The sequence below is a fragment of the Penicillium malachiteum genome (genome assembly GCF_028827825.1).
Source record: "Penicillium malachiteum strain IBT 17515 chromosome Unknown utg000002l:1.0-8849297.0:1.0-8852440.0, whole genome shotgun sequence".
Taxonomy (NCBI): domain Eukaryota; kingdom Fungi; phylum Ascomycota; class Eurotiomycetes; order Eurotiales; family Aspergillaceae; genus Penicillium; species Penicillium malachiteum.
Window position 1 is genome coordinate 1,183,856 of NW_026643095.1, and position 25,722 is coordinate 1,209,577.

At 46.6% G+C, this 25,722-nt stretch overlaps 8 protein-coding genes across 8 annotated transcripts; 4 read left to right on the forward strand and 4 right to left on the reverse strand.

Moving 5' to 3' along the window:
* Positions 1 to 635: 635 nt before the first annotated feature.
* On the forward strand, positions 636 to 3,078 carry N7483_003492 (SH3 domain-containing protein; the record flags this gene model as incomplete). The annotated part of the gene is made up of 4 exons (XM_057086929.1): positions 636 to 1,062; positions 1,140 to 1,292; positions 1,347 to 1,420; positions 1,483 to 3,078. 4 exons carry the CDS (start codon positions 636 to 638, stop codon positions 3,076 to 3,078), a joined length of 2,250 nt encoding a protein of 749 aa, XP_056946758.1.
* Positions 3,079 to 3,835: 757 nt separating this feature from the next.
* On the forward strand, positions 3,836 to 4,645 carry N7483_003493 (uncharacterized protein; the record flags this gene model as incomplete). The annotated part of the gene is made up of 2 exons (XM_057086930.1): positions 3,836 to 4,173; positions 4,234 to 4,645. 2 exons carry the CDS (start codon positions 3,836 to 3,838, stop codon positions 4,643 to 4,645), a joined length of 750 nt encoding a protein of 249 aa, XP_056946759.1.
* A 289-nt stretch (positions 4,646 to 4,934) lies between these two features.
* Positions 4,935 to 5,420, reverse strand: N7483_003494 (uncharacterized protein; the record flags this gene model as incomplete). The annotated part of the gene is made up of 1 exon (XM_057086931.1): positions 4,935 to 5,420. One exon carries the CDS (start codon positions 5,418 to 5,420, stop codon positions 4,935 to 4,937), a length of 486 nt encoding a protein of 161 aa, XP_056946760.1.
* A 2,232-nt stretch (positions 5,421 to 7,652) lies between these two features.
* On the forward strand, positions 7,653 to 8,990 carry N7483_003495 (PQ-loop repeat-containing protein; the record flags this gene model as incomplete). Its single annotated transcript, XM_057086932.1, has 1 exon — positions 7,653 to 8,990. The coding sequence occupies one exon, from the start codon at positions 7,653 to 7,655 to the stop codon at positions 8,988 to 8,990; it is 1,338 nt and encodes a 445-aa protein (XP_056946761.1).
* A 3,014-nt stretch (positions 8,991 to 12,004) lies between these two features.
* Positions 12,005 to 13,725, reverse strand: N7483_003496 (carotenoid oxygenase family protein; the record flags this gene model as incomplete). The annotated part of the gene is made up of 5 exons (XM_057086933.1): positions 12,005 to 12,655; positions 12,716 to 12,853; positions 12,911 to 13,287; positions 13,342 to 13,465; positions 13,540 to 13,725. The coding sequence occupies 5 exons, from the start codon at positions 13,723 to 13,725 to the stop codon at positions 12,005 to 12,007; spliced, it is 1,476 nt and encodes a 491-aa protein (XP_056946762.1).
* Positions 13,726 to 15,787: 2,062 nt separating this feature from the next.
* Positions 15,788 to 17,796, reverse strand: N7483_003497 (DUF4246 domain-containing protein; the record flags this gene model as incomplete). The annotated part of the gene is made up of 4 exons (XM_057086934.1): positions 15,788 to 16,390; positions 16,459 to 17,397; positions 17,466 to 17,544; positions 17,702 to 17,796. 4 exons carry the CDS (start codon positions 17,794 to 17,796, stop codon positions 15,788 to 15,790), a joined length of 1,716 nt encoding a protein of 571 aa, XP_056946763.1.
* A 1,031-nt stretch (positions 17,797 to 18,827) lies between these two features.
* lcb2 (putative serine palmitoyltransferase 2) lies at positions 18,828 to 20,855 on the reverse strand (the record flags this gene model as incomplete). The annotated part of the gene is made up of 1 exon (XM_057086935.1): positions 18,828 to 20,855. One exon carries the CDS (start codon positions 20,853 to 20,855, stop codon positions 18,828 to 18,830), a length of 2,028 nt encoding a protein of 675 aa, XP_056946764.1.
* Positions 20,856 to 23,122: 2,267 nt separating this feature from the next.
* On the forward strand, positions 23,123 to 25,264 carry N7483_003499 (acetoacetate--CoA ligase family protein; the record flags this gene model as incomplete). The annotated part of the gene is made up of 2 exons (XM_057086936.1): positions 23,123 to 23,350; positions 23,414 to 25,264. 2 exons carry the CDS (start codon positions 23,123 to 23,125, stop codon positions 25,262 to 25,264), a joined length of 2,079 nt encoding a protein of 692 aa, XP_056946765.1.
* Positions 25,265 to 25,722: the final 458 nt, after the last annotated feature.

Sequence of the window (25,722 nt, forward strand, 5' to 3'; positions counted from 1 at the left end):
TGGATTATGTCACTGAATATATCCTAATTCGGACTAGCTGTAGATCACTCCACAGGCATGTGACCGACATCATCTGAACTTCAATACCCTAAGCCCTAACAAACCAAATCCAGACACATGGTTTCAGGGGGTTGGATCACATGATCTTCATACATTGCAGTGGCCTGATACATTGGGAGACCTCAGTAGCCGCGCGCAAGGGGCGCTTGTTTTGAACGAATACCTCCTTATTGGTTTCGTCTTGCTGCGGTTTTGTCCCTAACTTCGACCTTGTCCTTCCCTTCGTCGCTCTGGCAGTACTTTGTTTTCCTTTTTCCTTTTTCTATTCTCCGTGCACTGCCCGCGTGCAGCGCCCCCGAATTTCCCGCTTTCCACCCCCTCTTTTGCATCTCGGTTCAACGAGGCAGTCTCTCTTTAGGGGTCATCGACCGTAGACCCTGGAACTTCGCAATTCCTGGAAATTGATTAAGTCGCGAAAGTTTAGCCCGCGGTCGGAAGAATTTCCATTCTTAAATCACTTTTCTATTTGAAACCGCCTATGGTTTCTTCTACAATTGCGCTCCTTACCTACCGTTTGAACGTCTTTTGTGTTACCTCCTCTCACCGCTGATCCCACGTTCCTTTAAACCTGCAACATGACAAGACCACAAATGGTTCGGGCTGGTAAGGCACATCATTCTATGAATTATCAGATAATTACAAAGTTCTTTGCTAATGTTGGCGCGCAAAAAGATACCCTTGACCTTCAGGATCACGATGCACCTTCTGCGAAAGACCACTCTAAGCAGCCTGAACAACCAGCGCCACTGGGGGTCGGCCGGCCTGCCCCCCACCAGGAGCTTTCTATTCGACATGCCGACCAAGGCGCGAAATCTGATATTTTGAACGGTCCCGATAAAGACCATGCTTACGGAGACGACGGAGTGTATGGAGAAGACACAGAAGAGGAGGACGAGCACAACTATGAAAATGAGGATGGCGATCTGGCAGATGGCGAAAGTGATGACCTACTTGACGATGATCTGATGGATAAAATATCTAGCTCTCCCTCAATTGATGATGGTATGTCCTACTTGCAGCCTTTGTCGCGCATTGTCTTGTATACCTCCTCCTTTGAGATTGAATCTAATGACAAACAGAGGACATCGATTTTGAGTTTGTTTACGCGCTTCACAATTTTGTCGCAACTGTTGATGGACAAGCAAATGCTGCTAAGGGTGATACTATGGTACTGCTTGATGACAGCAATAGCTATTGGTGGCTCGTTCGTGTGGTCAAGGACGGAAGTATTGGTAAAGGAAGCCTCCTCTCTTTGATCTTGTTGTCAATTAACTAACACTCCCAAGGATACCTCCCAGCTGAACACATTGAAACCCCTACGGAGCGACTAGCTAGATTGAACAAACACAGGAACGTTGACGTATGTTGGACCCTACGAGTGGTATTTCCAAAACACGAATGCACAAAACTGACGGGAAAAAGCTTTCTGCTACAATGCTAGGTGATAACAACGAGAAGTCTAAAAATCCTCTGAAGAAAGCCATGCGCCGCCGAAACGCAAAAACGGTCAATTTTGCCCCTCCAACATACATTGAAGCATCCGACGTGGAATACTCTTCTGATGACGACTCCGAGCATGGTGACTTCTTCAATGACGATGAGACTGAAACTGTTGAATCAGAAGAAGGCGACAGCCAGGATCAGAATGAAGATATTGTTGTGGAGCCCCTGCGGCCAAAGGGACAGAAGGAGAAGCTAGCAGATCAGGCTGAAGGCAAGGGCTCATTGGAACGGCAGGATTCTGAGCGAACAAGCTTGGAGCGACGTCGATCTAGCGAGGACTTCTTTGATCCAGAGGAGCCTACCGTCAGTCGGTCCAGAAATGGCACTGTACGGAATACGGATTCTTTCTTCAAAGACGACACTGCGGAACCAAAGAAGATATCTCTCACGCCCAATCTGCTGCGCGATGAGTCTAGCAGCAACGGTCTCGTCCATGACTGGAAGGAGGGCCGTGGCAGTTTTGAGTCACTCGAGAAAGCAGCCGGCCCGCAAGATAAGGTCAAGGATGATAAGAAGCGCAAGGATAAGAAGCCTGGAATGCTCAGTGGCTTGTTCAAGCGGAAAGACAAGAAGTCCAAGTCCGCTGATGATGACTTTGAAGAAACAATCATTTCTCCAACTGAGTCCTCCTTCCGAGCATCTCCTCAGCCCAAGACATCCTCAGAATCATTGGAATCGAGATCGACAAAACCACTGAGACTGACCACCAACAAATTACAAAAATCACCTCCGAATGCTACTATGTCTCCCAGTTCTACTGAGCAAGGGTTTGAAGCCAGCCAGTCTATTCGACGGGTCGCATCACAGGAGGCAACTAGTTTTGATGAACCTCGCGGGGCTGTATCATCTCCCATCAGCCAACAGAGTCCATCCAAGGACGCGTTTGTCACGCCGATGGAGTCTCAGGATCCATTCGCATCCCCAGAGGATCGACCGTCCAGCGAAGCTCAGAGGCGAGGATCCTCATCCGATGCTCCTATTACAACAAAACCGAAGCCTTCGGTTATGTCACCACCCCAAAAGTTCACTCCGATCTTCACCTCGCCCTTCCCCGAACCAGAGCCAGAGCCAGAATATCCTGTCAGCGTGTCCCCGGTGGAGGGTCATATTCCCATTCTCGCGCCAGGACTCACTGCGGATGATATCTATCGGGTGCAGTCGCCGGTCTCTCCGCCATCATCGCCTGAAGCCGAAATACACGATCTCAAAGGCAGCGAGAACACTCCTGGTTCAGTGGACACACTTTCAGTTGACACACCAACTTGGAGCGATGCCAGTCTACGATCATACTTGGATGAAGAAAACGATATTCGCGACCTTTTCATTATTGTCCATGACAAATCCAACATCCCCCCTGCTGGCGTTGACCATCCCGTCACAGGGCGCCTATTCAAGGAAGAGAGCAAGAGACTCAAGGAGATGAATAATCAACTTGATGAAATGCTCGTGCAATGGATGTCCCAGCGTAAACGACAGTCCAGTTCGGTACGAAATCTACAGAGCCCAATGGCATAGTCACTGTTTTTTTGGATTGTGTCTGTTGATATTTGCATGGGCCTGTTCATTTGCCCAACGACACCGACTTGGCAGGTTGTTTTTGCGCTGGGCGCATCACCTTTCAGTCACCCTGTTTTCATTCTTTTCTTCTAATATCTTTCTTTGCCTTCATTGCACTCATGTCCACCTACCTCATGTCCTTTCAGTCTTTTGGTTCATTTTTGTTTCAATAAGCGACCTCTGAACCTATCAACAGTCACTTCCACCGTCTGTTTTGGATTCTTTTTTTTCTCAGTCTTGTTTCTTTATCTTCGCCGGAATACCCCGAGTCATCCGTGTTTCATGCGCTTTATCTCTCTCCCTCACTTGATCATCTTTGATAGATGACGTGTATTGGAATATCAACCTTCGAGTCTTGAACCATGTGCCACCATTTCAGTAGTATTTCATCATCGCTTAAACTTGCAAGTAATATGCCAAGAATACACCCTCTAGCACACCATACCTCTTAGGTTCTAGGACCCTGCAGCTATGATTGGTAGTCAGCACGTTAACGCATTCCATAGCTCTGCAGCAGAGGGTCGTGCGGGCAGGTCAGCCGCAACGTGATGACACTGATGGATGGCATCTGACAGTCATCAGACTTAGCGCTCCTTCCGGTATAATAAGCAGTACTTTCTGTCAGCAGATTAAATAGAAACCCTTAAATCTGTTCACGTCTCTCACAATCAGTGATTGTTCTCCCTTTTATCCTTCTCAAGTTTTAAACCCAACTATGGCAGACCCTTACAACCCATACACTCAGTACCCCACGCCTACCCCAGGCGGGGTCGGTTATTACCCGCCAGAGGAGCAGGCCCACCAGCCTGCATATGGGTACCAGCAGCAGCCATACGCGGGCGAAAATTACGAAAATGCAGGACCGCAGCAGGTACCACCAAACTACTACGAATCTCAGCCTCAGTCCAGTTCGTACCACCTTGCTCCAGAGGCTTATCAAAATAACGCCTCTGAGAGAAGTTACACACCAACTGGACATCCAGACTATCAAGGACCAGTATCTGGAACCGGGATTCCACAGGGTGGCAAAACCCCCGAGAATCTGGGATACTAGTAAGTATTTTGAATCAGACCTCAGTCCTGTGATACACATATACTGACATTTTTCTCAAGTGGTGGCCATCCAGCCGATCAGCCACGATACTCCCCAATTCCAAGCCCTCAGCCAGCATCTGTACAGGTTTCAGGAGCTCCAGAACACCCGAAGTACGATGAGGATGGTCGCCCGTTGGACGAGGCTGATGGAGAGACCGATCGTGGTCTAGGTAGTTCACTTGCAGGTGGTGCGGCTGGATATTACTTAGGTCATAAGAAGGACCATGGGCTACTTGGTGCAATTGGTGGTGCGATCGTTGCGAACTTTGTAGAGCATAAGGTGAAGGATCATCGTGAGAGTTCCTCTGAGAATCGCCATGATGAGAGTAGCCATGATGGACACAGTCATCATGGACATCATCACCACCACCATCATCATGAACATCGAAGCCGAAGCCATTCGCGTCACCGGGAGGATGATGACTACTAGATTGATGATCTGATTCTGGGAATCGCTATCCTTATGAATTATGAACTGCTTTTATGAATCTTTGGTCGGAACAGGATGATTTTTCGCCAGCGGTATCTTTTTTATCTCATTCTTTATACAATATTGCTAGCATTAATGATATTACACAGTTCATCATGATGATTTTGCTCACCAAGGAAGTGGAAGCCGGAATGACACCTCTCCGTATACATGAGTACATAGTAGTAGGCAGCCATGCGTTATGTATAGATCCAGCACTGAGTATAAAGGGCTCAAGCAGTGGCATCTATTACAAGATCAAAGCAGCAGCAAGGATACACGCCGCACCAAGCAGGCTGGTAGCGGCGAGACCAGATGGAGGAGCTGCATTATGACCTTGTGCCGCAGAACCAGAAACTCCATCCGTTGCAGTAGGCATAGAGCCCGTCGCGTAGTGCTCCATAAGCCAAGACTTGACACTCCCCGGGAGTTGTTGATACCAGGTTGGGAAATTGCCATGTTGAATCTCACTAACAACAGATGAAACAGCCGAGGGATTCGACATTTCCGATAGGAACGAAGCTGGGATCGCAGTTGCGAGAACAGACTCGATGGATGGAGGAGGCATGTCCATTGAATAAGTTGAAGAGGGCATGGTTGGTGCAGGAGTTACTGGAGCCCCAGCGAAGGTTTCTGTGCTTCCAGTTGTCTCAGTAACATCAGGCGTGTATGGGGTATAGTCTGGTGGTAGGTCGGTGTATGCCGGATAGTCGGTATAGTCCGTGAGATAATTCATGTAATCAGTACCATCACTGTTTTTTGTTAGATCATCCTGCAATAGAGACTGAGAAATCTGCTCACATACAGGCTGCTTAGTTCAGCCTCTAGACTGCTTTAGTAGGCGTCATAGTCAGAGTTGCCATATTGCTTCTTCTCCAGTTCAGCGACGGCCAGAGATGAAGCGGAAAGAAAGATTAGAGCCAAAGAGTTGAAATGCATTGTGACAGAAAGGACAGTTGTATTGGGTCCCCTATGAGATTAAAAAGAGCGAATGATAGTATATTGAAGGTATACTTGGAAAGTTGAAAGAGTGTATGCTGGAGGAAATTGCTTCAAAGATGAGAGCACTGCTTTTTAAGACGGAGCCTCTGCCATATAACCTGGTCAAAATCAGCCCTGAGTCGGAGCCCTGCTCGTATCGATCCATAGATGGCAAAGCCTAACACTTGAGCGATGTGACAAGAACGATCGTGGTGTGCAATAGTGGACCCAAAAGGAGATTAAGAGCCTCAATGCATCCAACCATAGCCGTTAGAATCCAGAAAAAGCCCTGAGCCAAGATATCTGGGCGTCTTAAAGTGAGTTTGTTTTCGGCTCAGATCCAGAGTAAATTCCTAGTCTGGCATCATTAAGGCTTGTGCCATTGAAAAAAATAGGGGTCTAGTAATAAGCCAAGGCCCGTATAGGACATCAAGGGTGATGATCGCCAGGAACTGGAAACAAGGTTAGAGCCCACGATCCAAACATGATTCAAGATGTATGCCATGGTTTCAGACATGGGGAGATATGCGGAGATATGATCTGTTTAGTAAGCTATCATTCCTCATTGTGGTCAGTAGGGTACTCCATAGGGACTTGAAATTTAGATCTATCAGATGTTCTTTTGATCTGATGTAGGGCTGTACATTCGATGGCGTCCGTCAAGACCCTGATCGGCGGGTGCGGGTCCTAGTGGGACTACATACGAGGCGAGATTTTGGTAAAGAGACAAAATACGAGCTAGGTAGAGTTTTTCTTATTCTAAAGTTTGAAATGTTTGTTGATTTTTCTCTCATCAAAGAATTTTGTTTGGGTCTTTAGGTACAAATATGGTATGACCTTGTTAGTGTGTATCAATTTGAGTCTATACCCCACTGTAGTAAGCTGAGATTCCCGTGAAAGGAAATGAGATATGATTTTCCCGCACTGGATGATCAAGAAGAGATACTGAGCTCTATGGACAGTCCTTGAGCGGTCTATTTGACTTCTAAACATTTGAATCAGTAACATTCAAAGATTGGAATGTTTGGACCCTCTTTATAGAGATGCGGAATATCATTGGCAGTATTTGTGCACATAGCTTGGAGTCCACTAACATTCCTAGTGAGAGGGTATATATGACATGAATATGGGAATATTTGTAGTCTAGTCTCAAATGCTTGAGCTGTACTATTGGTGTAAATGATTTCCTGCTACTGGCAATCAAGCCTTATATGATCCCACTGTTTCTCAAGTGCTGCTACCGCTGGTATTTCCAGTGATCTAATGTACGGAGTACTACATATAGCAGATCCTCTTTTTCTATTGTTAGTGTCTAGTGTATAAATTTCTGTTCCACAAGTAGTTATGTCACTCAGCTCACATAATCTCTGATGTAAACTTCTGTCAAAAGCCTTTTGCCAGATCCTTGACCGGGAGTCTGTAGATGGCCAAATTTGGATCATATTGCTTTTTTTCATTTATGTTTTCTTTTTCTTGTCTCGGAGCCCCTTTGTGTACTCTGTGATGATACTCCGTGGCTATAATCAGTACGGAGTACATGTAGGTACAATCAACAATGAATATCTAGACTAAAGATAACTGTACAGTCTGTGATATGTAGTTACTTGTAAAATGATGATTAATACCCCGGATTAACTAGATTAACCGGATTAAGTCGGAGACTGATAGGGTTTGGCTTATCTCATGAGTCACGATAAGCCCCGATTCGGCGACGATCATTGCTTTTCAGCTCTCGTGATGTGTGAGGGATGACCTGTCCCCGCGCCCCATACAACTTACCCTCTCTTACTCCCCTCATCTCTCTTCTTCACTCAATTTACTTTCTTATTCTTTACTCATTTAACCTTCCCCGGCCTCTATTGTTGCCGTTTCGTCTTATCTCTACCCCGGATCACTTCTCCGCGGCGTCATCGAAGACCACCATTAGACGGCCGTGCTTGGTCTTCAAAGACGCGCTCTTCCAGGCCGAGAAGAAATATACTACACTATGTCTCCACCTTCATTACATGGATTATTCACAGCGTCTCTTCCTGCTCATTGTGAGCCCTCATCGCCCTTCCTGACCGCTATCTCCTCCCATCTCCACATCTGTCTCCCCACATCGCTCGCGCTGATCTCGACCGTGCTCGGCAATTTGAGTTTCGTCTCATGGCTCTTCGCCCAGCTACCACAAATCTATAAGAATTATCAGCTACAATCGACATCCGGACTGTCCATTTTCTTCCTTATCATCTGGTGCGGCGGAGATGTGAGCAATCTCATAGGTGCTTTGTTCACTCGACAAGCAGGATGGCAGGTGATGGTGGCTTGCTATTACGTCTTTGTCGATGTGACCTTGGTTGTGCAATTTGTTTGGTATACACATTATAAATACCGAGGTTATGTGGACCTAAGCCACTCGTGTCATCATCATCACCACGAGGACTCCGAAAGCAGGGGTGAATTCCTGCAAGGCGTTCCGTTATCGGGCGACAGTGAGACCCACCAGCAGCCAGGCCCCGTCGATATGACAGTTAAGAAATCCGACGTTCATGATATGGGCGTCCAGACAGGCTCAACCCTGAACTCAACAGCTGGGCGCGGTCTGTCTTACACAAATGAGAAAAAGAATTCCTCTCGTCGACCTGTGCGCCTCGGTAGCAGTGCTACCAGTCCGCCTTTTGCGCTTCCCCGTACAATGCTCATCGCATCCTTGCTTTGCGCGGTTCTAGCAAATGCCGCCCCAACCGAACCCAATCCTGCACCTCACCCACCTATTTTCCAGGCACCAACTGAGACGATTGTTGAGGTTGTTGGTCGTATCTTCTCCTGGATGTCCACGATTCTCTACCTCGGATCGCGTCCACCACAACTATACAAGAACTATGTCCGTAAGAGCACAGAAGGCCTGTCACCATTACTCTTCATGGCGGCTTTCTGTGGAAACTTCTTCTACTCAGCTTCATTGTTGACAAACCCAAACGCCTGGTTCGATTTCTCACCCTATGGTGGTGGTGGCTGGGCTGATTCGCACGGAAATGACCGCTGGGAATGGATCGGACGATCATTGCCATTCTTCCTTGGTGCCTTTGGTGTTCTGGGATTAGATGGGTTTATGGGTGTGCAGTTCCTCATGTATGGATCGCAGGACGATGACAATGAGAGCTTCACAGGCTCAGATGTGGAGGACCCAAAGCGTGGTCGCAGTCGTTGGAGACGCGTGCGTGGCTGGATGCGTGGTTGGATTCCTTCTACCTCGCCGCCTCCCTGTGAGCGCGAACATTCGAGGCCGCAGGAAGGTCAGGCTCTTCTTGGTTCTGAGCAAGGGCGATATGGGACTGTTTAGACAGGCTGTGAGTTTACTACAGTCTACAGGATATACCTGAAGATTTTCATTTTTCTATCTGTTCTCCTAAGATTGAGACAGATGGCATGATACATTATGACTTGATGATTTTGTCGACTGGACGACATTCAATTCCAGTACATTGAGCACACTTTCTTTTCGTTTTACACTGTTGCATTTCGGATCTCTTGGGTTTGATACCATATATGTACATCTCGCTTCATCTTGACGTGTCTTTCCATTGGAGTTCTTGGTCGATAGCATGGTAGAGGTATGGGGCTCTAGTCAGGTCCCTTAATGCTTTATCGGACTCCATTTTGTTTTGAGTGTGCAGAAATACTACATGTAGTACTCGATTGTTTCAATTCTCAATTGCATTCCAAGGTTATTATTTTTGAAGTAGACCAATTCAAGCTGTCAACCAGTTGACATATCTGAAATAAAAAATTCGAAAACAAGCTCAGCACCTTCGTGTATTAAGTTTTCACAGCGTACCAGTGTTGTATTGTGCTTTTTGAGGTCCAAAATCCCCACATCATGATGATAGCATTCCGTAATAATAACATCTGCAGGCCCTATAATTTTCAGCGATTGTTGTTGTGAGAGACTAGTTGACAGTATGGAGTACTGTCTATTCAATTTGCCCCAGAACCATTGGTAAACTCAGGCAGCGCCTAAGTGCAGACATCTGCCAGAGAATCATACCGGGGACAAAACTTAACACCTTCAGGTAAGACCTCATATCTGTCGTATCTATCAAGTCCAGACTTTGATTTGATTGATTTTTGGAGCAGTTTCTTGATTTTGAGCTTCCTTGACGGATTTGAGGGTACCGAAACTCATAAAATGCACAATGAGCTCCGTCGACATTCTCCAAAGAATGTACTTCCATATCGGGGCATTACCAGCCTTCGCCTTTAGTTTCTCGACCGTAAACTATACCCTCTCATAGAAAAGTGGGTAGGTTTTCTCATCACTCATGTACTGTGCTGGAATGTGAAATTCTGGGACTGTTAAAATCCGGCGGTTTCAAGTTCCTCTGGGTAGGTACTTTCAAAGATGGGTAAGATGAGGAATAGTGAGTAGACACCAAGCATAATCTAGGCGAATTGTACGGAGTACATATAGAGCATAGAAGAGATCTTGTTGGATAAGTCGTTGAGACACATATGCACTTAGCCTGGGGCTCAAGCAACTGCTGCGACATAGTATCCTAGAAGATAACAGAGGAAATATCACCATCCTTTGAGAGACCAGTGACAGCCTGTCTCAAAAAGTAGAGGATGAATCGCCCAAAATAATCTTCTACTTGGGTTATGCACGATCGGCTTTGGGACTCTTAGCTTCGCCAGGTTGTTTGGCCGGTGCTTATGTTCCATTAGGACCGTCATTGGAAACTGTTGAAGACTTTGAGCTCTCATTTTATTCCAGTCCGTTTCTTCGTGCTGAACTTTGTCAACATTGTCTCGCTCATCACTCCTCGTCCAGGTAATGGTTGACAAGAAGTCTCATCACATCTTTTCCTCCTTTCTCCTCAATAGTATCTCGACTCTTCATCCATTTCTCTGTCTGTCTCCAGGTGTTTGCTTAGCATGTCTTCTTCGTCAACTCCTACTCGCCATCCAACTTCAGCGTCTTCAAGTTTGAACATATCTAGACCTGCAGCTTTATTTTCCGTTTTTCACCTTGAAATGTTGAGTATATGGGTGGAAGTATCAAAGGCAAGCAACCAGAACGGAATGAAAAGATGCCTGTATCTGAGTTAAATACCTGAAATTGTTTCATCGTTAGACGTTAGAAATGACCCTCGATATCAAATGTTTTTGATACTCACAATTGGTAGCTCGTGGCAGTCGACCGAAAGCAGACCAAGACTACCAGGAAGTACTTTTGTCGTCTGCGACGATCCAAGAAGAGCAAGTGCGTGAGGAATAGCAAGGATAAACGCAGAAGGAAGCGTTCAAACGAGCGTATGAGCCAGGCCAAGAGTACTAAGGCCATGGAAAGAAGGAACTTGAGGGACCCTGGGCATCATTTAGGGCACTGCATGTATTTTAAAATCCCCGCAAGGAGAAAAGAAGCTTTATATCTTCCTGTGTACTCGGATGCAGGTAGCCGTTTAGGATGGACGTTCAAGTAGATCTTGGCAATAGTATCCTCGTGTTGTGAATTTCAATCTGGGCGTCTTTTACACCTTGTTCGTTGTCTTCGAGACCTGACTGCCAGTTTGAGTGCCAGTGATCATTATAAATGTGCAGCTCAGAATGATGCACAGGTTCCCAGATGGCCTTGATTACCATCAGAGTGTCAGAATCAAAGTTCATCATCGGAGTTCGATCGCTTCACAAACCTTGAAGCTCTTCAAGTTATTTCCTGGGTCAAAGCCCGGACGGACTGCCGTATGATCTCCAGCACTTGAGTAGTATCCGTGAACATTTGGAGGTCGGGCTTCCAAGTTTATTGATTTTCTGGCAGTGAATCTTGATCTAGATGATCTTCCTTGTGGCGCCATATTGGCGTGGCTATAGACGGGTACAGATGTGCCTTTGACTGAGTCAGTTGTCACATGTCCAATTATTTACATCTCTGTTCCAAGGTTGTGTGCCAGGCAGCTCTTGATGTCTCGTCATGGTTGAAGCATTTTGGTCATTCAAGTTTTCGTATAAAGAGCTCGTGATGAGAGAATGGATATCATATAAAGACAGATATCTCGATGGTCATATATAGTATTTGAAGAATAAGTGGAGAGGTTATCAATTAAATTTGAAATTTTCATAGATAACCTTGGAGCGTTTGCCCCTAGTTAAATAACGTGACCCGTGAAGATTTAGCAATCTATTGATAAATGCATAAATATGTTTGTTATTATGTAGTAGGAGTAGTAGGTAGGATTCTACTATGTCATCAAACATTCAAATCTTGGAACATTTGAATGTTGAGAGTCACTAGTGATTCTCTCAAGGCCTCCCAGCTCCAAATGTCTGTTCTTGCAGTTATTTTCACAAAAATCTAGCTCACATATCATCTGCATCAACCCAATTTCCATGCAGTCCCTGTCGAAGGCGAATTGGAAGCAGAATAATGGCCTGTGCCTTTGTGAAAGACTTGGTGTCTAGGAGATGAATCTCACTACTCATAGTTTCATAATTGTTCACCAATGCCAGCAAGTATCCATCTCCTTCCTCTGTTGAGCCTTTCCGAGGAATGAAGACTGGCTCCTGAACCATATGTGTTCTACCAGGGAAGTATGTCTCCGTGTAGGATGTCAAAACATCAAAATGCGCGAGTGAGTTATATAGAGGGTATCCACCACCAAGCTTGGGTGCGATGGCTGGGAAATCGGTGCCTAATGAAGAATCCATCAGGTCGAAGAAGCAGTGTCGGTACTGTTGTGTCGCAAAACGATCGTCGATTCGGTAGAATTCTGAGTTATTTGATTGGAGGACTTGCAGGTTGGTCAAATCCAGGTCTTCGGAGTTGGGCTCAATGATGAAGCGGGTGAGCTGTGAATGAATGGAGCTTGGTTCTGGGGCAAATCCTTCGGAATCGGGCCACCAGAAAAAGACATTGGTGTTACTGAGACCCAAGTCGAAGACGATGTTTCCGTTCTCGTCTTCGTAGGCATTGGCAGTGTGACCGGGGTGAGAGTTCTTGTAACGGAACCACTATAGGTTATCTGGATCAGCACTTAGGTAGTATGTTACTAGTAAATGATGAAATGATACCTTAACATCCGACGGTTTTCCACCGCGGCGAGGAAGTAGACCAATATAGAATGGTGTTTCCGAACTCCACTGCCAATGCTCTCCTCCATGTTTTAACCGATCGATGTCACATAGCTGTGGAATTAATGGTAACAAGACCTATCATTTTGTTAGTCACATCCTTAAGGGGTCTCAGACCTTGTAATATTCACTTACCCAGTTATCGGTGACAGCGAAATCATGAATCATGGCAACCACAGGTGCAATCAACCAAACAACATCGGTAACTTTACCATCAGGCGTGATATTGTAATAGCATACGTCAGGAGTACCATCTCCCTTGGCTTCATAGCCAAAACAAACCATCTCCTTCGTCCTGGGATCAAATTTTGGGTGAGCAGTAAAGGTCAAGCTGGGTAATTGGCCATCAAAAGTATACAATCCAAGCGTCTCAAGAGTGTGAGGATCCATGGCAAAAGGAGGAGAGTCTTCTTTCAAAGCGAGCAGTTGACCGTTGAAATAGACAACATTGGTATTGGCAGTACTGCGCACTTTGAATTCAACTGCATCTGTGAACTTGTTGCGATACTTGCCTGCTCAGATGGTCAGCAAGAATCTTATGTCCAGGACACAGTTCGTAGATTTACCAATTAGAGCGCGCTTTGCCTCTCGCTCTCGAACAAATTTCTCTGTTCGGACGTAGCGCTGCTGAAAAGAGACGCGGCCGTCTTTAATTTTGAAGGCGCTGACATTTCCATCGCCGTTAAACCACTGTCATATATTTAGTAGGTGTATATGCATACCAGTGTGACTGTGAGTACTCAAGCTCAAGTTGGGTTACATACGGGATCGTTTTCAATGAAGGGAGGAAGCTGAGGATCTGGCATAACACGATAAAAAGTCCCATCAATGTCATCTGGAATTGAGCCACGGACTTCCAATTGTTGAACCTCGCCTTCCATCCGACATGGTCGCATAAACCCAGAAAATTGAGGGTGATCAGGGAAATGTGATGCAATATGGGTCTCCATATTGTGATATGTTCTTAATGTCAAAAAGAAAATACCTAATCAATAAATTGAAACGAAGAAGCATAAGCAATGGATGACTTGCAACTTGTTATAATAGTGATCATTCGTGTATGTGGACCACATTTCTTGACTCCCGAACTGCGGATGAGTTCCCGATCCTTCCCCGGTCTTCTACCCCGGACCACTTATACCGGAGTCTGCATCAATCCATGGATGACATCAAGTGGAGCCAATAGATCCATGGATAATTGATCATTATTCAGCGGGTATTTGAGAGAAAGGAGAAGGGGAGCCCATGAACTAATGAGTTCAAGTGAGTATATGTTCAATCCTCTGTTCCAGGGAGTGGGCCCCTTATCTGGAGCCTCTGGTAGCTCCAATGCTGGAACAGTTCTGTGTCTTCATCGGTATACTGGAACCTGAGCTAAATCTGCTACAGAATAACAGGTAAAGAAGAGTGAAAGGGGAAAGATAAGTCTGAAAGAAATCCATGTAAGTAGAGGAGTAAGAGAAGAGTCTAAGGGGAAGGATTGAACTATTCTTCACGTGCTTATCCAGCCTACCTTCTACCACTTCTACCCTTCTACCCTTCTACGTCTCCTACCCCTCAGGTTTGCTTCTTACTTTACCCCATCTCTTCAGCCTAGAGGCTATGGTATTATGATATACCGAGCATTTGGAGATAGCCCCACCAATGAAGCAAGTCTACATTTCCTACTCTCAGGCTTACTTCTTACTTTACCACATCTCTTCATACTACATCTCTTCAGCCGGGAGACTATGGTATTATGATATACCGAACACTTGGGAGCTACTCTCAATGAAGCAAGTCTACGTCTCCTACTCTCGAGTTTACTTCTTACTTTACACATATCTCTTCAGCCTGGAGGCTATGGTATTTTGATATACCGAAAATTTGGATATACTCCCCTCACTGAAGCAAGTCTACGTCTCCTAAACAAGCGATAGCAACCGCGAATCGTCAAGACAGCCCAAAGCTGCCGAAACTCTCTTTACCATGGGTCTAGTGGTCGCCAACATGGACATCGTCAAGCTACCCCGCCAACTCATCCGCCAATTTCGGCATGTCACCCACCTGGCAATCTAGATTATTCTTTAGTAACACCTACCCTCGGGTTATCTCTTCCTTTACTACATCCCTTCGCTATGGTATTTTGACATACCGAACATTTGGAGATACTCTCGTCAATGACGCAAGTGTGCGGATAATTCTGGATCGACTTCTTATCCATGCCCACCCCATCGCAGCATCAATAGAGACCCAAGTGTGGTCCAAGCTTGGTCTATGTGGTACGCAGCTTACAACTTTCTGCCAGAAAGGAGTGCAAACTATACCGAAGTGTCTTCAAGGTTTCCAAAGAAAGTGAAGATGCCAGAAAACACAAATGCATGGTTTATGGTATATATACTCGTCAGCCCGTGTGCAGACCTCCGAGTCACTCGGAACCCATGAGAGAAAGGCAAGTTGACCCAAGAGGTCTACGTTGACTTGATTTAACATTATTCTAGTGATTTTACCGATTAATAGACGTGTGGTAGGAGACCGTTTCCCTTCGACAGACGGCGTCCTCTCAGCAGCCAACAGCATCAGCATCCCCCGAAGTGGTTTGAATCGCACTGAATCAGCAAGCCTTGACTCGATACTTGCAGCTACTGTGGAATACCGCGCTCTTCTGAAGGAGCAGGCACGCTGCATTTCCTGGCAGACTTACTCGGTCATTCCCAACAGGAAACCTCTTACTGTCCGCGACAGACATGTTACCTCATGGTATGGGCATCAGCCTATAGTAACTGCGGATCACTGTCCCAAAGAACCATCACCGCAGCCAAAATAGCGGTCCCAGACCAAATTATGAAGGCCCAAGAGGCAGGGGATGAACTCTCGACAAAATCTAATTAAGGGAGGGTCCGGCAGGAGTACATAGTTCGGTGTACTCCAGGGTGACGAGGGCCATTCTATGACGGAGGATTCAACTACGATAACACACAGAAAGTGGAAAACGATAGTGACTGTTATAGCAAATGGTGAATTATGGTGTATCTAGTGTTCGCAAAGACTAAACTCTCCCTTCTCAAACTCCTCATTTTGTTTCTGAGAATTGATACTCCTCTCCTCCATAAGTTCCAAACGAAGCTTCTTCGCTTCCTCCAGACTCATCAACTCCTGCAAGACACCTTCATTGCGAACCATATACTGTAACTCCACAGGAAGCCTATTAGACAACAGACCTTCAACCAAGTAGACCTTCTCCTTACCCCAAGCTTCCTGCTGGGGAGGAATATTGGCGGTGGAGATAATCTTCAAGTGTGGATCAACGAGGAACAAAGCAAGAATCTTGCGATGGCCAGGCTGAGACCGATCTTTCAATGAGAACGGGGATACACGATGCTGAAACACATTAGGGAATGTGAGGAGGCGACCTTGGCGGCAGACGACGCTTCCAAGGTCCTGCGTAAATTGGGAATGATCATATGCCGCTGCATCGGTCAAGCCGTAGATTTGTTGGAGAAATTCGTGTCGGCTTTGTTCATATCTAACCTCGGAAATTCTGCCTTCACTGATACGCTGTCGGAAGGACAGCGTGCTCTCAGCGATATTTTCGCTGTCGTAGTAGTAAAGTGCAGTGGCGCAGATACGTTCATTCTGTACTTCAATTAGCAACGTGATCCTCATCTCCGTTCTTCTGAAATGAATGAATGGTTATAACTCACCAATTGACCCTCAATATGCCAGCTTCCACCATCATATTCCGGCTTCTCAGGAGTCAGTTCAATATTAGCCAACTTCACTATAACCTGCAACCCCGTCGCACCAAATAACTTCTGAATATCCAAATACTCTTCTGGGTCACGAGCAGAAGCCTCAAAGACTGGTGGCTCAGGCTGCCGAATAGGTTGGATACTCTCCCACTCATGATACCTGTCCCAATAGGTGTCTTCATTTTCCTCTTCTCCCTGAACAGGCTCAGGTTCGGGGTGCTCCTCATATTCAACTCTATGGTAACGGATACGTGCAGGGAGCCGGGATTCATCAGTCAATGTCTTGTTCCACAATGGGATAGCGCGCGCAATGACCTTCTCAATAACACTGTACAGACCACTGTGTTCGGTGGGATGCAAGTTATTGATATAGGAAACGATGCGCACTGAATCTGGTTCCGCGGGGTTCAAGGCAACGTCACAGGGAAGCCACTGGAACTTTTCGCTGTACCGCTTGACACCTCGGAGTCGTCCTTCGTTCTTTTCGGGTGTAGGAAGTAATTCGCCCTGACCGACTGTTCCAAGACAATTTTCGAGATTGATTGTCGTATTTGGCAAGATATGAGTCCTGCCATAGACAAGTGGAAACAAGGATGGGTGGACCAGGTCAAGGACTTTCTCATCAGAGCCTGGGTGGTAGTCCTTTTCCTCGTCTAGTACATCTTCCAGATGAAACACCTCATTCACTAGAGCTCGACGTAGTTCTTCTGGGATTGCGGTGTCTGACTTGACAACGCCCATGTCGAAGACAGTTGTAGACTTGTCTTTCTTGAAGAGGCCTGCTTTCCACTGTAGCTCCTGGATGATATAGTCCATCATTGCAGGTGAGACGTCTTGGCCGGTTTGAGAAATCTCCTCTCGCCACTTAGAGAGGATTTCCTCGTCGAAGACCTGTGGTAATAATTAGTAATGATTGTAAGAACTTGAAGCCCGGGAGGAGTCTAGGAAGTCATGCTTACTTTTCGATCCCATTCCGGTTTATCAGTAATGGTATTCATTATACGCATCATCAAGATCTCTCGATGGACCTTTACGCCCCTGTATAAAGCAAGTTACTGTGTGTTTCAGTTGAATGATATGATAAATCTTACTCTGTGGGTTGGTATAAAGCATGCGGGAAAATAGGATACTGTGGGAATAAATGGTGCTCTATCTTCAGGTATCCAATATGATTAGTATCACCTCATCAAGAAACCATGCATGGGGCATTACCTTCGGTGTAAAATCAAGTGGAAGAGTAAATCCAGGCAAGCCGGTCTGCGCGGGGGCAGGCTCTCCAGGTACAAGCATTTTGACCGAACTCGAAATGGTTCAACGAGGGTTTAATAAATTTGAAGGCTGTTCGTGTTTTTTCTAATGCCAAAACTTGAGGCAATAACAAAGCTTATATAGTGTGAGTCTCAAGGTAGCCAAGACCCTGAAAGACAAGCTAGTACTTGGCGTTCCAGGCAGTAGGCAGTCGTCTCCACTATACTCGTCTAGTCCCGCATCGTGCCCAATTTCCATGGTTGGTGGCTGTTTGTGGCTGCTCGTCACCTGAGATTTGGTAAGGGTCAAATATAAGAATATTGAATATTCCAATGCATCATATAATTATAAACAGAGTATTTCCAAATAGAACAGGTATCAACCTGTCGGATTCGAAGTGAAGCTTCTCAAAACGTTGAAAAGAAGGTAATGAAAAATGTATAAATAAGAAATTGTCCAAAACCACCAGTTGACACTGTCTGCGCCTCTAGAATTCAGATTGGGGGATGGCAATATGGTACAAATAGATTGCCAGGTCCCAATTGTATCACAGAAAGCCAGTCTATACTCCAACAAAAGCATAGGCAATGATCTAAACAATAGGAAAGTGACAGAAGAAGAGAGAAAAGAATACATAATAACTTGATTAAAAGGGGTTGTATGCAAGAAATGGGGAAATCTCCAAGAGGATCAGGGAAAGCATCATATGAGAAACAGGGGCATATTCATTCGTTGCTTGTTCCAATAATTCATGACGGTCTTTTTTTCATGGTTTTTCTTTCTCTCTCTTGAAGGGGCCCGTGTCTTTTGATTTCCAGTTCCAGTGACACCTACTAAAAAGAGGCAACACTTGAGCAAAGTCATCGAGCCTACCCGCAAAAAGCAAGGAGACCGAGCAAGAAAAACAAAGGAACAGGAAAGGGGGGGGGGGCCACAGGGAATTAATAGACAATGACACGGCGTGACCAGCACCGACCGGGCCCGTGGAGAAGAAACTCAGAAAGTAGGGCTCAAGTTCAAGAATGCAAAAGTCCAATACAGCATCACATAACGGGAGGGGGAAGTGGATCACACTAGTACAGAGGTGATTTCACATCCTGGACTCCGCGACGGACAACGTCCTCTACCCGCCAGCGAGGAGGAGTCAGGTTAGCGGTGCGCTTACGCTGCCACTCCTTCTCCATCTCGGGGGGAGGGGCCATCTCGTCGGTGTCAGGCACGGCACCACCCGCGATACCAGTGGAGAACTTCAGCTGCAGAACATTGCCGATTTCGTCACAAGCGGTCAGTACGCGGTCGAGGTCGTCCTTGGTGTGAGCGGCCGAGACACAGAAACGAGCACGAGATGAAACCAGAGGGGTGGCGGGATATCCGACAACCACAACAGAGATCTTTCGCTTCAGCATTTCATGAGAGAAAGCGGGCATCTTGGCGGGGTTGAAGAGCAAAAGTGGGATGATGGGCGAGTCATCGTGGCCGTACACTATAAAGCCAAGACGCTTCAGTCCCAGGCGGAGGTATCGCGAGTTGAAAGCCAATCGCTGCAAGCGCTCTTCACCCTGGCCAGGAACGAGTTCACCCTTGATAATGCGAAGGGCGGAAGAAATTTGCGAGAGAACCGCTGGGGAAGGGGACTCTCCGTAGAAGATACCCGCATTGGTAGCCCGGAGCTTATCGATCATCACCTTGTCTGCCGCAATGTAACCACCGTTGGCACCGAACGATTTGGTCATAGTACCCATGAGGACATCCACTTCGGCAGTGTCAATACTGAAGTAGTCACACACACCCTTGCCCATGGGACCAATAGCTCCGATAGAGTGAGCCTCATCAACAAACAAGTTGAACTTGTATCGGTGCTTCAGAGCGACAAGACCAGGCAGGTTGCACATGGATCCTTCCATCGAGTAGAGACCTTCCACAACAACCAGGATCTTCTTCCAGGGTCGGTGGGTACGGGGCTGGCCCTGAGAGATTGCTTCACGGAGCTTGATTTCCAGATCCTTCATATCGTTGTGCTTGAACATGGCAATGGATGCACCGGAAAGACGAGCGCCAAAGCGAATAGAAGCGTGGTTCAGTTCATCGGAGATAAGCAGACAGCCCTTTGAAACGAGCGCGGGGAAGACATTGGCGTTGGTACCGAAACCCATGGAGAAAACCATCGAAGCCTCTTTACCGACAAAGTCGGCAATCAATTCCTCCACCTCGAGGTGAAGATCCTGGGTGCCGGTCTCCGCACGGGTACTAGGAGTGCTGATGCCGTATTTGCGGACCGAGTCTTCTGCGATATCCGCACAAGGACCCTCTGACTGGGCGAATCCGAGATAGTTGTAGGAGCTTAGGTTCAAGGTATCGGTAGTTGTGCCGGTCATGTAGAAGTGGTGGTTGTAGTCATCGGTACCACGGTCGATCAAAGTGATGGTTCGTCCGGGGACACCGGTGACCGGGCGCTCGAAGCAGTCGTTGATGCGCAGCTTGAGACGACGAACGTAGAAGTTGTCAAAGTCACTGTTCAAAGCCCCATATCCATTGCGAGCCTTGAGGTGTCGGTAGTTTTCTTCCCGGAGGCGCTTTCCAAAGAAATCACGAACATGACCAAAAGCAATTAAGATTAGGTAACTAATGTACGTCGTAAGCAAATAATAATACGGTGGCTCGTCCATCACCGGCTCAGGGAAAACACCACCAGGGTGTCGACTTGAGTAGCGGTGGCTGGGGTGACCGATTGGACCGAATTGGGCATGTTGCTTAGCCAGGCGACGAGCCTCCTCCGGAGTTGGCGGTTGGAAGAGGGTGGTAGGCATTTCGTCCATATTCAGGTTATCAGCAGTGGCCGTGGACAAAGAAATAGTCGGTAAGGACAGTGATGCCGAGCTGATCGGCGGAGAAGTATTAGGGTTTCCTGTGGTCGACTGGGCGATCGACTGAACAGGTTGATCGGCCTTTGATTTAGGCGAGACGGAGAAGAATTGGGACAGACGATGAGACTTGACCGAAGGCGCCTTGATGGCGATGCCGCCTTTTCCCGAAGAAGGCGAAAAGGAGGGAGAGTTGGAAGAGGTGTCGTTAGAAGAGTTGTTGCTGAACCGACGAGGCATCGCAGAGGGAAGTAGCGACTCGGGGGGTTTTGGGAGAGGGGGAAGGGCAACAAGATTTTACCGTTGGCAGGTAAAAGGGGGGATGCGCGGGTGTAGTTGACGCGTCCAAAGCCAACGATCTCGAAGTAAAGACTACCCAAGCACGTCTAGTGAAGCAATGCTCACTTTCAGCAATGTTTGACTGTTCAAGTCTTCCGCTCCGTGTTGCTCTTGCGAATTCCACAGCAACGGGGGTAATCTGGGGGAGAGGCGACGCCAACTTGTTAGTCGATCGTCTTTCGAGGACAGATGTGGGTCGGGTGTAATCCGAGGTGATTTGTTGGGATTGAACACTTCGAAGGGCAGGAATCGGATGGCAAGAATTGTGAAGTCACAGTGAGCAAGACTAGGTAAGATCTAACGTACTCGGGGCTGGATTTGGATGCGGGAGGCGGATCCGACGACCTCCGGGGCGAGGCTTTGCAAAATTGTGGCTTTCACACGTGGAATGGGGGGGATGGGAAAAGTGAAGAGGGACAAATTCCCACGGATGTAAGGAAATTGAAACACCCCTTTTCTCTCCTCTTGGAAACGAGTAAGTTGCAAGGAGTGAGAGGATTTCCAAGGATAGGGAGAAAGAGGGATGAAGATTGAAACCCCGTTGTGTACCTGCTGCGTGTCTGTAGTCTTATGCAAAGCAGGATGGGGCCTCCTGGTATTGAGAAAACAAGAAAATAGAATAAATACAAAGAAAATGAGGGATTTAATTGGGATGAAGCTCATAATTACAGAGTAATTTACAGCAGAATACCAAGATGCGGCCTTTTTTTTTCTTTTTTTTCTTTTTTCAATTTTTAATTAGTGGAGGCCTCAGGCCCACTTTTCAACTCCCTGAAACGGGACATTTCAGGTACACAAGTTAGTCTACCTATTGACTCCACAAAGGTACATGATAAAATATCTGCATCTATCATGGAATATTACAAGCATTGTACTCAGTACGGATATAGATCTATCTAGAGGAATGTACTTGAATTCCTCCATCTGACCAAAATAGATTACTCTTTTCCACTCGAAATCTGTACTGTACGTCACCTCTAGGGCTGAGTGGAATAGCCCCCATGGAAGCCTAGAGAAACTTGAACCTCCTATTGCCAGAGCTACTGCGATACCTTAACATGATAAATATAGATTCGTACTCGTACACATAGTATTGCGGCAGTATATGTGCTACTAGAATTATTTCTTCAATTTTTTTAATGAAACCTTGGAATAAAAGAAAAATCAATCTTCAAAAGCAGATGTACTTACCATGGTTACCCCCGATCCTCTATCTACAAAAGATCAGTTAACCCTAATTCTAGTACTACCTAGCACCTGGTATCAGATGATTATGGAAGCTCCGAATTCATGATCTCATATTAGCTCGCTTTATCGTATAGAAAATATTCCGTTAGACCCTCTTAGAGCCACAATCTACCCCATAGCAGATTCTCCACAAAGAATGCCCCCGTCAAAGAATGGAGCCTGGACTTAACTCCTGAAGCACGGTCTTCTTTCAAGTTAGATGGCCTCCACAGTCTCATCGTCCAAAGAAGGTATAGTCATTTTGAGGACCCATTGGACTTATTGGGATCGATGATCTCATTGTTACCTCGAAGTGACATATTAAGTCTGAAACTTGAAGGACTATTCAGATGAAAACGGTCACGACTCAAGACGGGGAAGTTGACATTATATTTATGCCTGAGGCATACTTCCTAGATCTCACTTTCCCGGATTCCGGCACACGAGTAAGCCAATAAGCAACTTCAATTATTCTTTGAAGTAGATCATCGAAGATCATAAATCCAAGTCGTACCACGTAGAATTTTCTCTTGAATATATTCTCTCGTCTGTTTCATTTTCTGAAAGGTGCTTTGGTCCGTTCTATAACCTATTGCGGGTTGTATAACCGTAGCCGCGGAAATCGGCAAAGTAATACCCGCTTCAAGCCGCCGTTCCTGTACGCTGTGCTTTGAACTTGCCTTAATGTCCAATTGAGATCTCTGCATGTTCAAGTATCTCCTCCAGGCTGGACTCTTAATTTTGATTATTAACTAGTGCCAAGCACGGTTGTACTTTCCCCAATTGAGACTCTAGTACTACTATCGGAGGAAATACACTCTGCCGCCATCATCCCTTCGGCATTCTCGCATATAACCCGACATTTCACTTGAGAGGTCATTCAACTTGACGTTTCCAATATCTGGAAAAATCTCAATCTCAGAACTTGAACCTCAGAAAATATGCCACACATAGATGACCATGGAGATATGGAGACGAAGGAGCTCTGGCGACCCTCATTTCCCGAGAAGACGCAGATTTACGATTTCATGACTAAAGTGAATGAGAAACATGCACTATCTTTGAAAGATTATCACGCACTTTGGAAATGGAGTATCTCAGAGCCAGCCAAGTTCTGGGAAGATATCTGGCATTACACTGCGATCCAAGCCCACAAACCCTATGACGAGGTGAGTTGGATCGTGATATCCGCCAGATAGACTAGCATTGATAGGTTCTGACATTACCTACAGGTTCTCAAATGTGACAATGTCATGTTCCCACGACCAGAACTGTTCCAAGGTGCTTCTCTGAATTTCGCCGAGAATCTCCTTTATCCCGCATGTGCCCCAGACGAGGACTCAATTGCGGTAATCGGGGCCACTGAAGGAGATCGCGAATTCATCTCGTGGAAAGAGCTTCGAGAGCGAGTTCAAAAATGTGCCAACGCACTCAAGGAAGCTGGTCTGCAGACTGGCGATCGCGTGGCTGGCTTTGTTGGCAATCATGCGAATACGGTAGTGGCAATGCTAGCTGCGACTTCTATCGGTGCTTTCTGGACCGGTGTTTCCCCAGACACTGGAGTTCATGCTGTTCTGGAACGCCTCAAGCAAATCAAGCCCAAAATCCTGTTTGCAGACAACGCCTCCCTCTACAACGGCAAGATTCATGGTTCTCATACGAAGGTGCGCGAGATCGTTGCTGATTTGCCCGATTTGGGCATACTGGTCGTTTTTGAAATAGCCAAATCTCTTGATTTCACTCTCGATCAAGTTCGACCGGAGAATGGAAAGGTTGTGACTTATCACGACTTCGAGGGTACAGTTCAGGATCAGAATGCTCCCTTAGAGTTTGTGAGCTTGAGACCTGATCATCCGGTTTACATCTTGTACTCTTCGGGCACTACCGGCGCACCCAAGCCAATTGTACATGGATCATTAGGCACATTGTTACAACACAAGAAGGAGCATCTTCTTCATTGCGATATCCGACCTGGCGACCGAGTGTTCTATTTCACAACCACGACCTGGATGATGTGGCATTGGCTAGTCTCTGGCCTGGCCAGTGGAGCCACTATTGTCCTCTATGACGGCTCGCCATTCAGACCTTTTGATGCCGAAGGTGGAAATGGAGAAATGGCTATGCCACGACTAATTGAAGAGCTCCAGATCACCCACTTTGGTACATCAGCCAAATACCTCTCCATGCTGGAACAAGCAGCCTTGAACCCTTCCAAACATGCACACCGACCCGTATCTCTTAAGAGCCTCCGATCGATCTTCAGTACGGGTTCTCCATTGGCACCATCGACCTTCGAGTACATTTACTCTTCCATCCATTCGGATATCATGCTAGGCTCCATCACCGGTGGTACCGATATTCTATCCTTGTTCTGCTCGGGCTGTCCAATCCTCTCAGTATACAAGGGAGAGATCCAGTGCCGCTCGCTCGGTATGGCAGTCTCAGTCTTTGATTACGCCGGAAATGACATCAGTGCTTCAGGAGAGCCTGGTGACCTTGTCTGCACTGTGCCTTTCCCTGCACAGCCAGTGATGTTCTGGCCACCCGGACCAACAGGCCTGGAGAAATACCGTAAGAGTTATTTCGACGTATTTGGTTCCTCAGTTTGGCATCATGGGGACTTTGTGCGCGTAAACCCGCAAACCGGCGGTGTTGTTATGCTCGGTCGCAGCGACGGCGTTCTGAAGCCCTCTGGAGTTCGTTTCGGAAGTGCTGAGATCTATAATGTTCTGTTGAAGCATTTTGCCGATGAGATCGAGGACTCTCTGTGCATTGGCCGAAGACGTGAAGGTATTGACACCGATGAGACGGTTGTCCTTTTCGTGAAACTGGCTCCTGGCAACCCTTCCACTCTACCAGAACTGGTTACACAGATCAAAGCTATTATTCGCAAGGAGTTGAGTGCTCGTCATGTGCCAGGTATCATTGATGCTTGTCCTGAGATCCCGGTGACTTCGAATGGTAAGAAGGTTGAGAATGCAGTTAAGCAGATCTTGTGCGGGCTCAATATTAAGATCGGGGCTAGTGTTGCCAACGCTGCTTGTCTTGACTGGTACCGGGATTGGGCTTCGGAGCACCCATGATCTGTCAAAATTTTTATTTGTGTCAAAATAGAACGTTCAAGTTTGAACTTGAATTTCAGATAGAAGTCCAAACGCCAATCCGCCACCTTCAAGTTGGAACCTCATCATGGTACATAGTAGTAAAACTTTGGAACCATCCTCCACTGACAGCGTTCAAGTTCAAATGTTGGAGATGAACTTGAATCTGTACATCAACTAGACTAATTATAATTATACACACATGTGCATCCACTTCACAGCCCCCACGTCGTATGATGGAAGGTGGCCCCCGGGGTCAAAAGGCCTGACGGGGCTGGCCCAACCCTTGCAATCAGGATTCTGCATGCGTCAACCTTGGAAGTGCTCCATAGATATGCAGTTGTTATTCATCTCCACACGTATAAACTAGTCAATTGGTATATAAAGGATTGACTACCGTGCTAGTACTCCGTACAGTTCGGCACGGTTACTGACCCCCG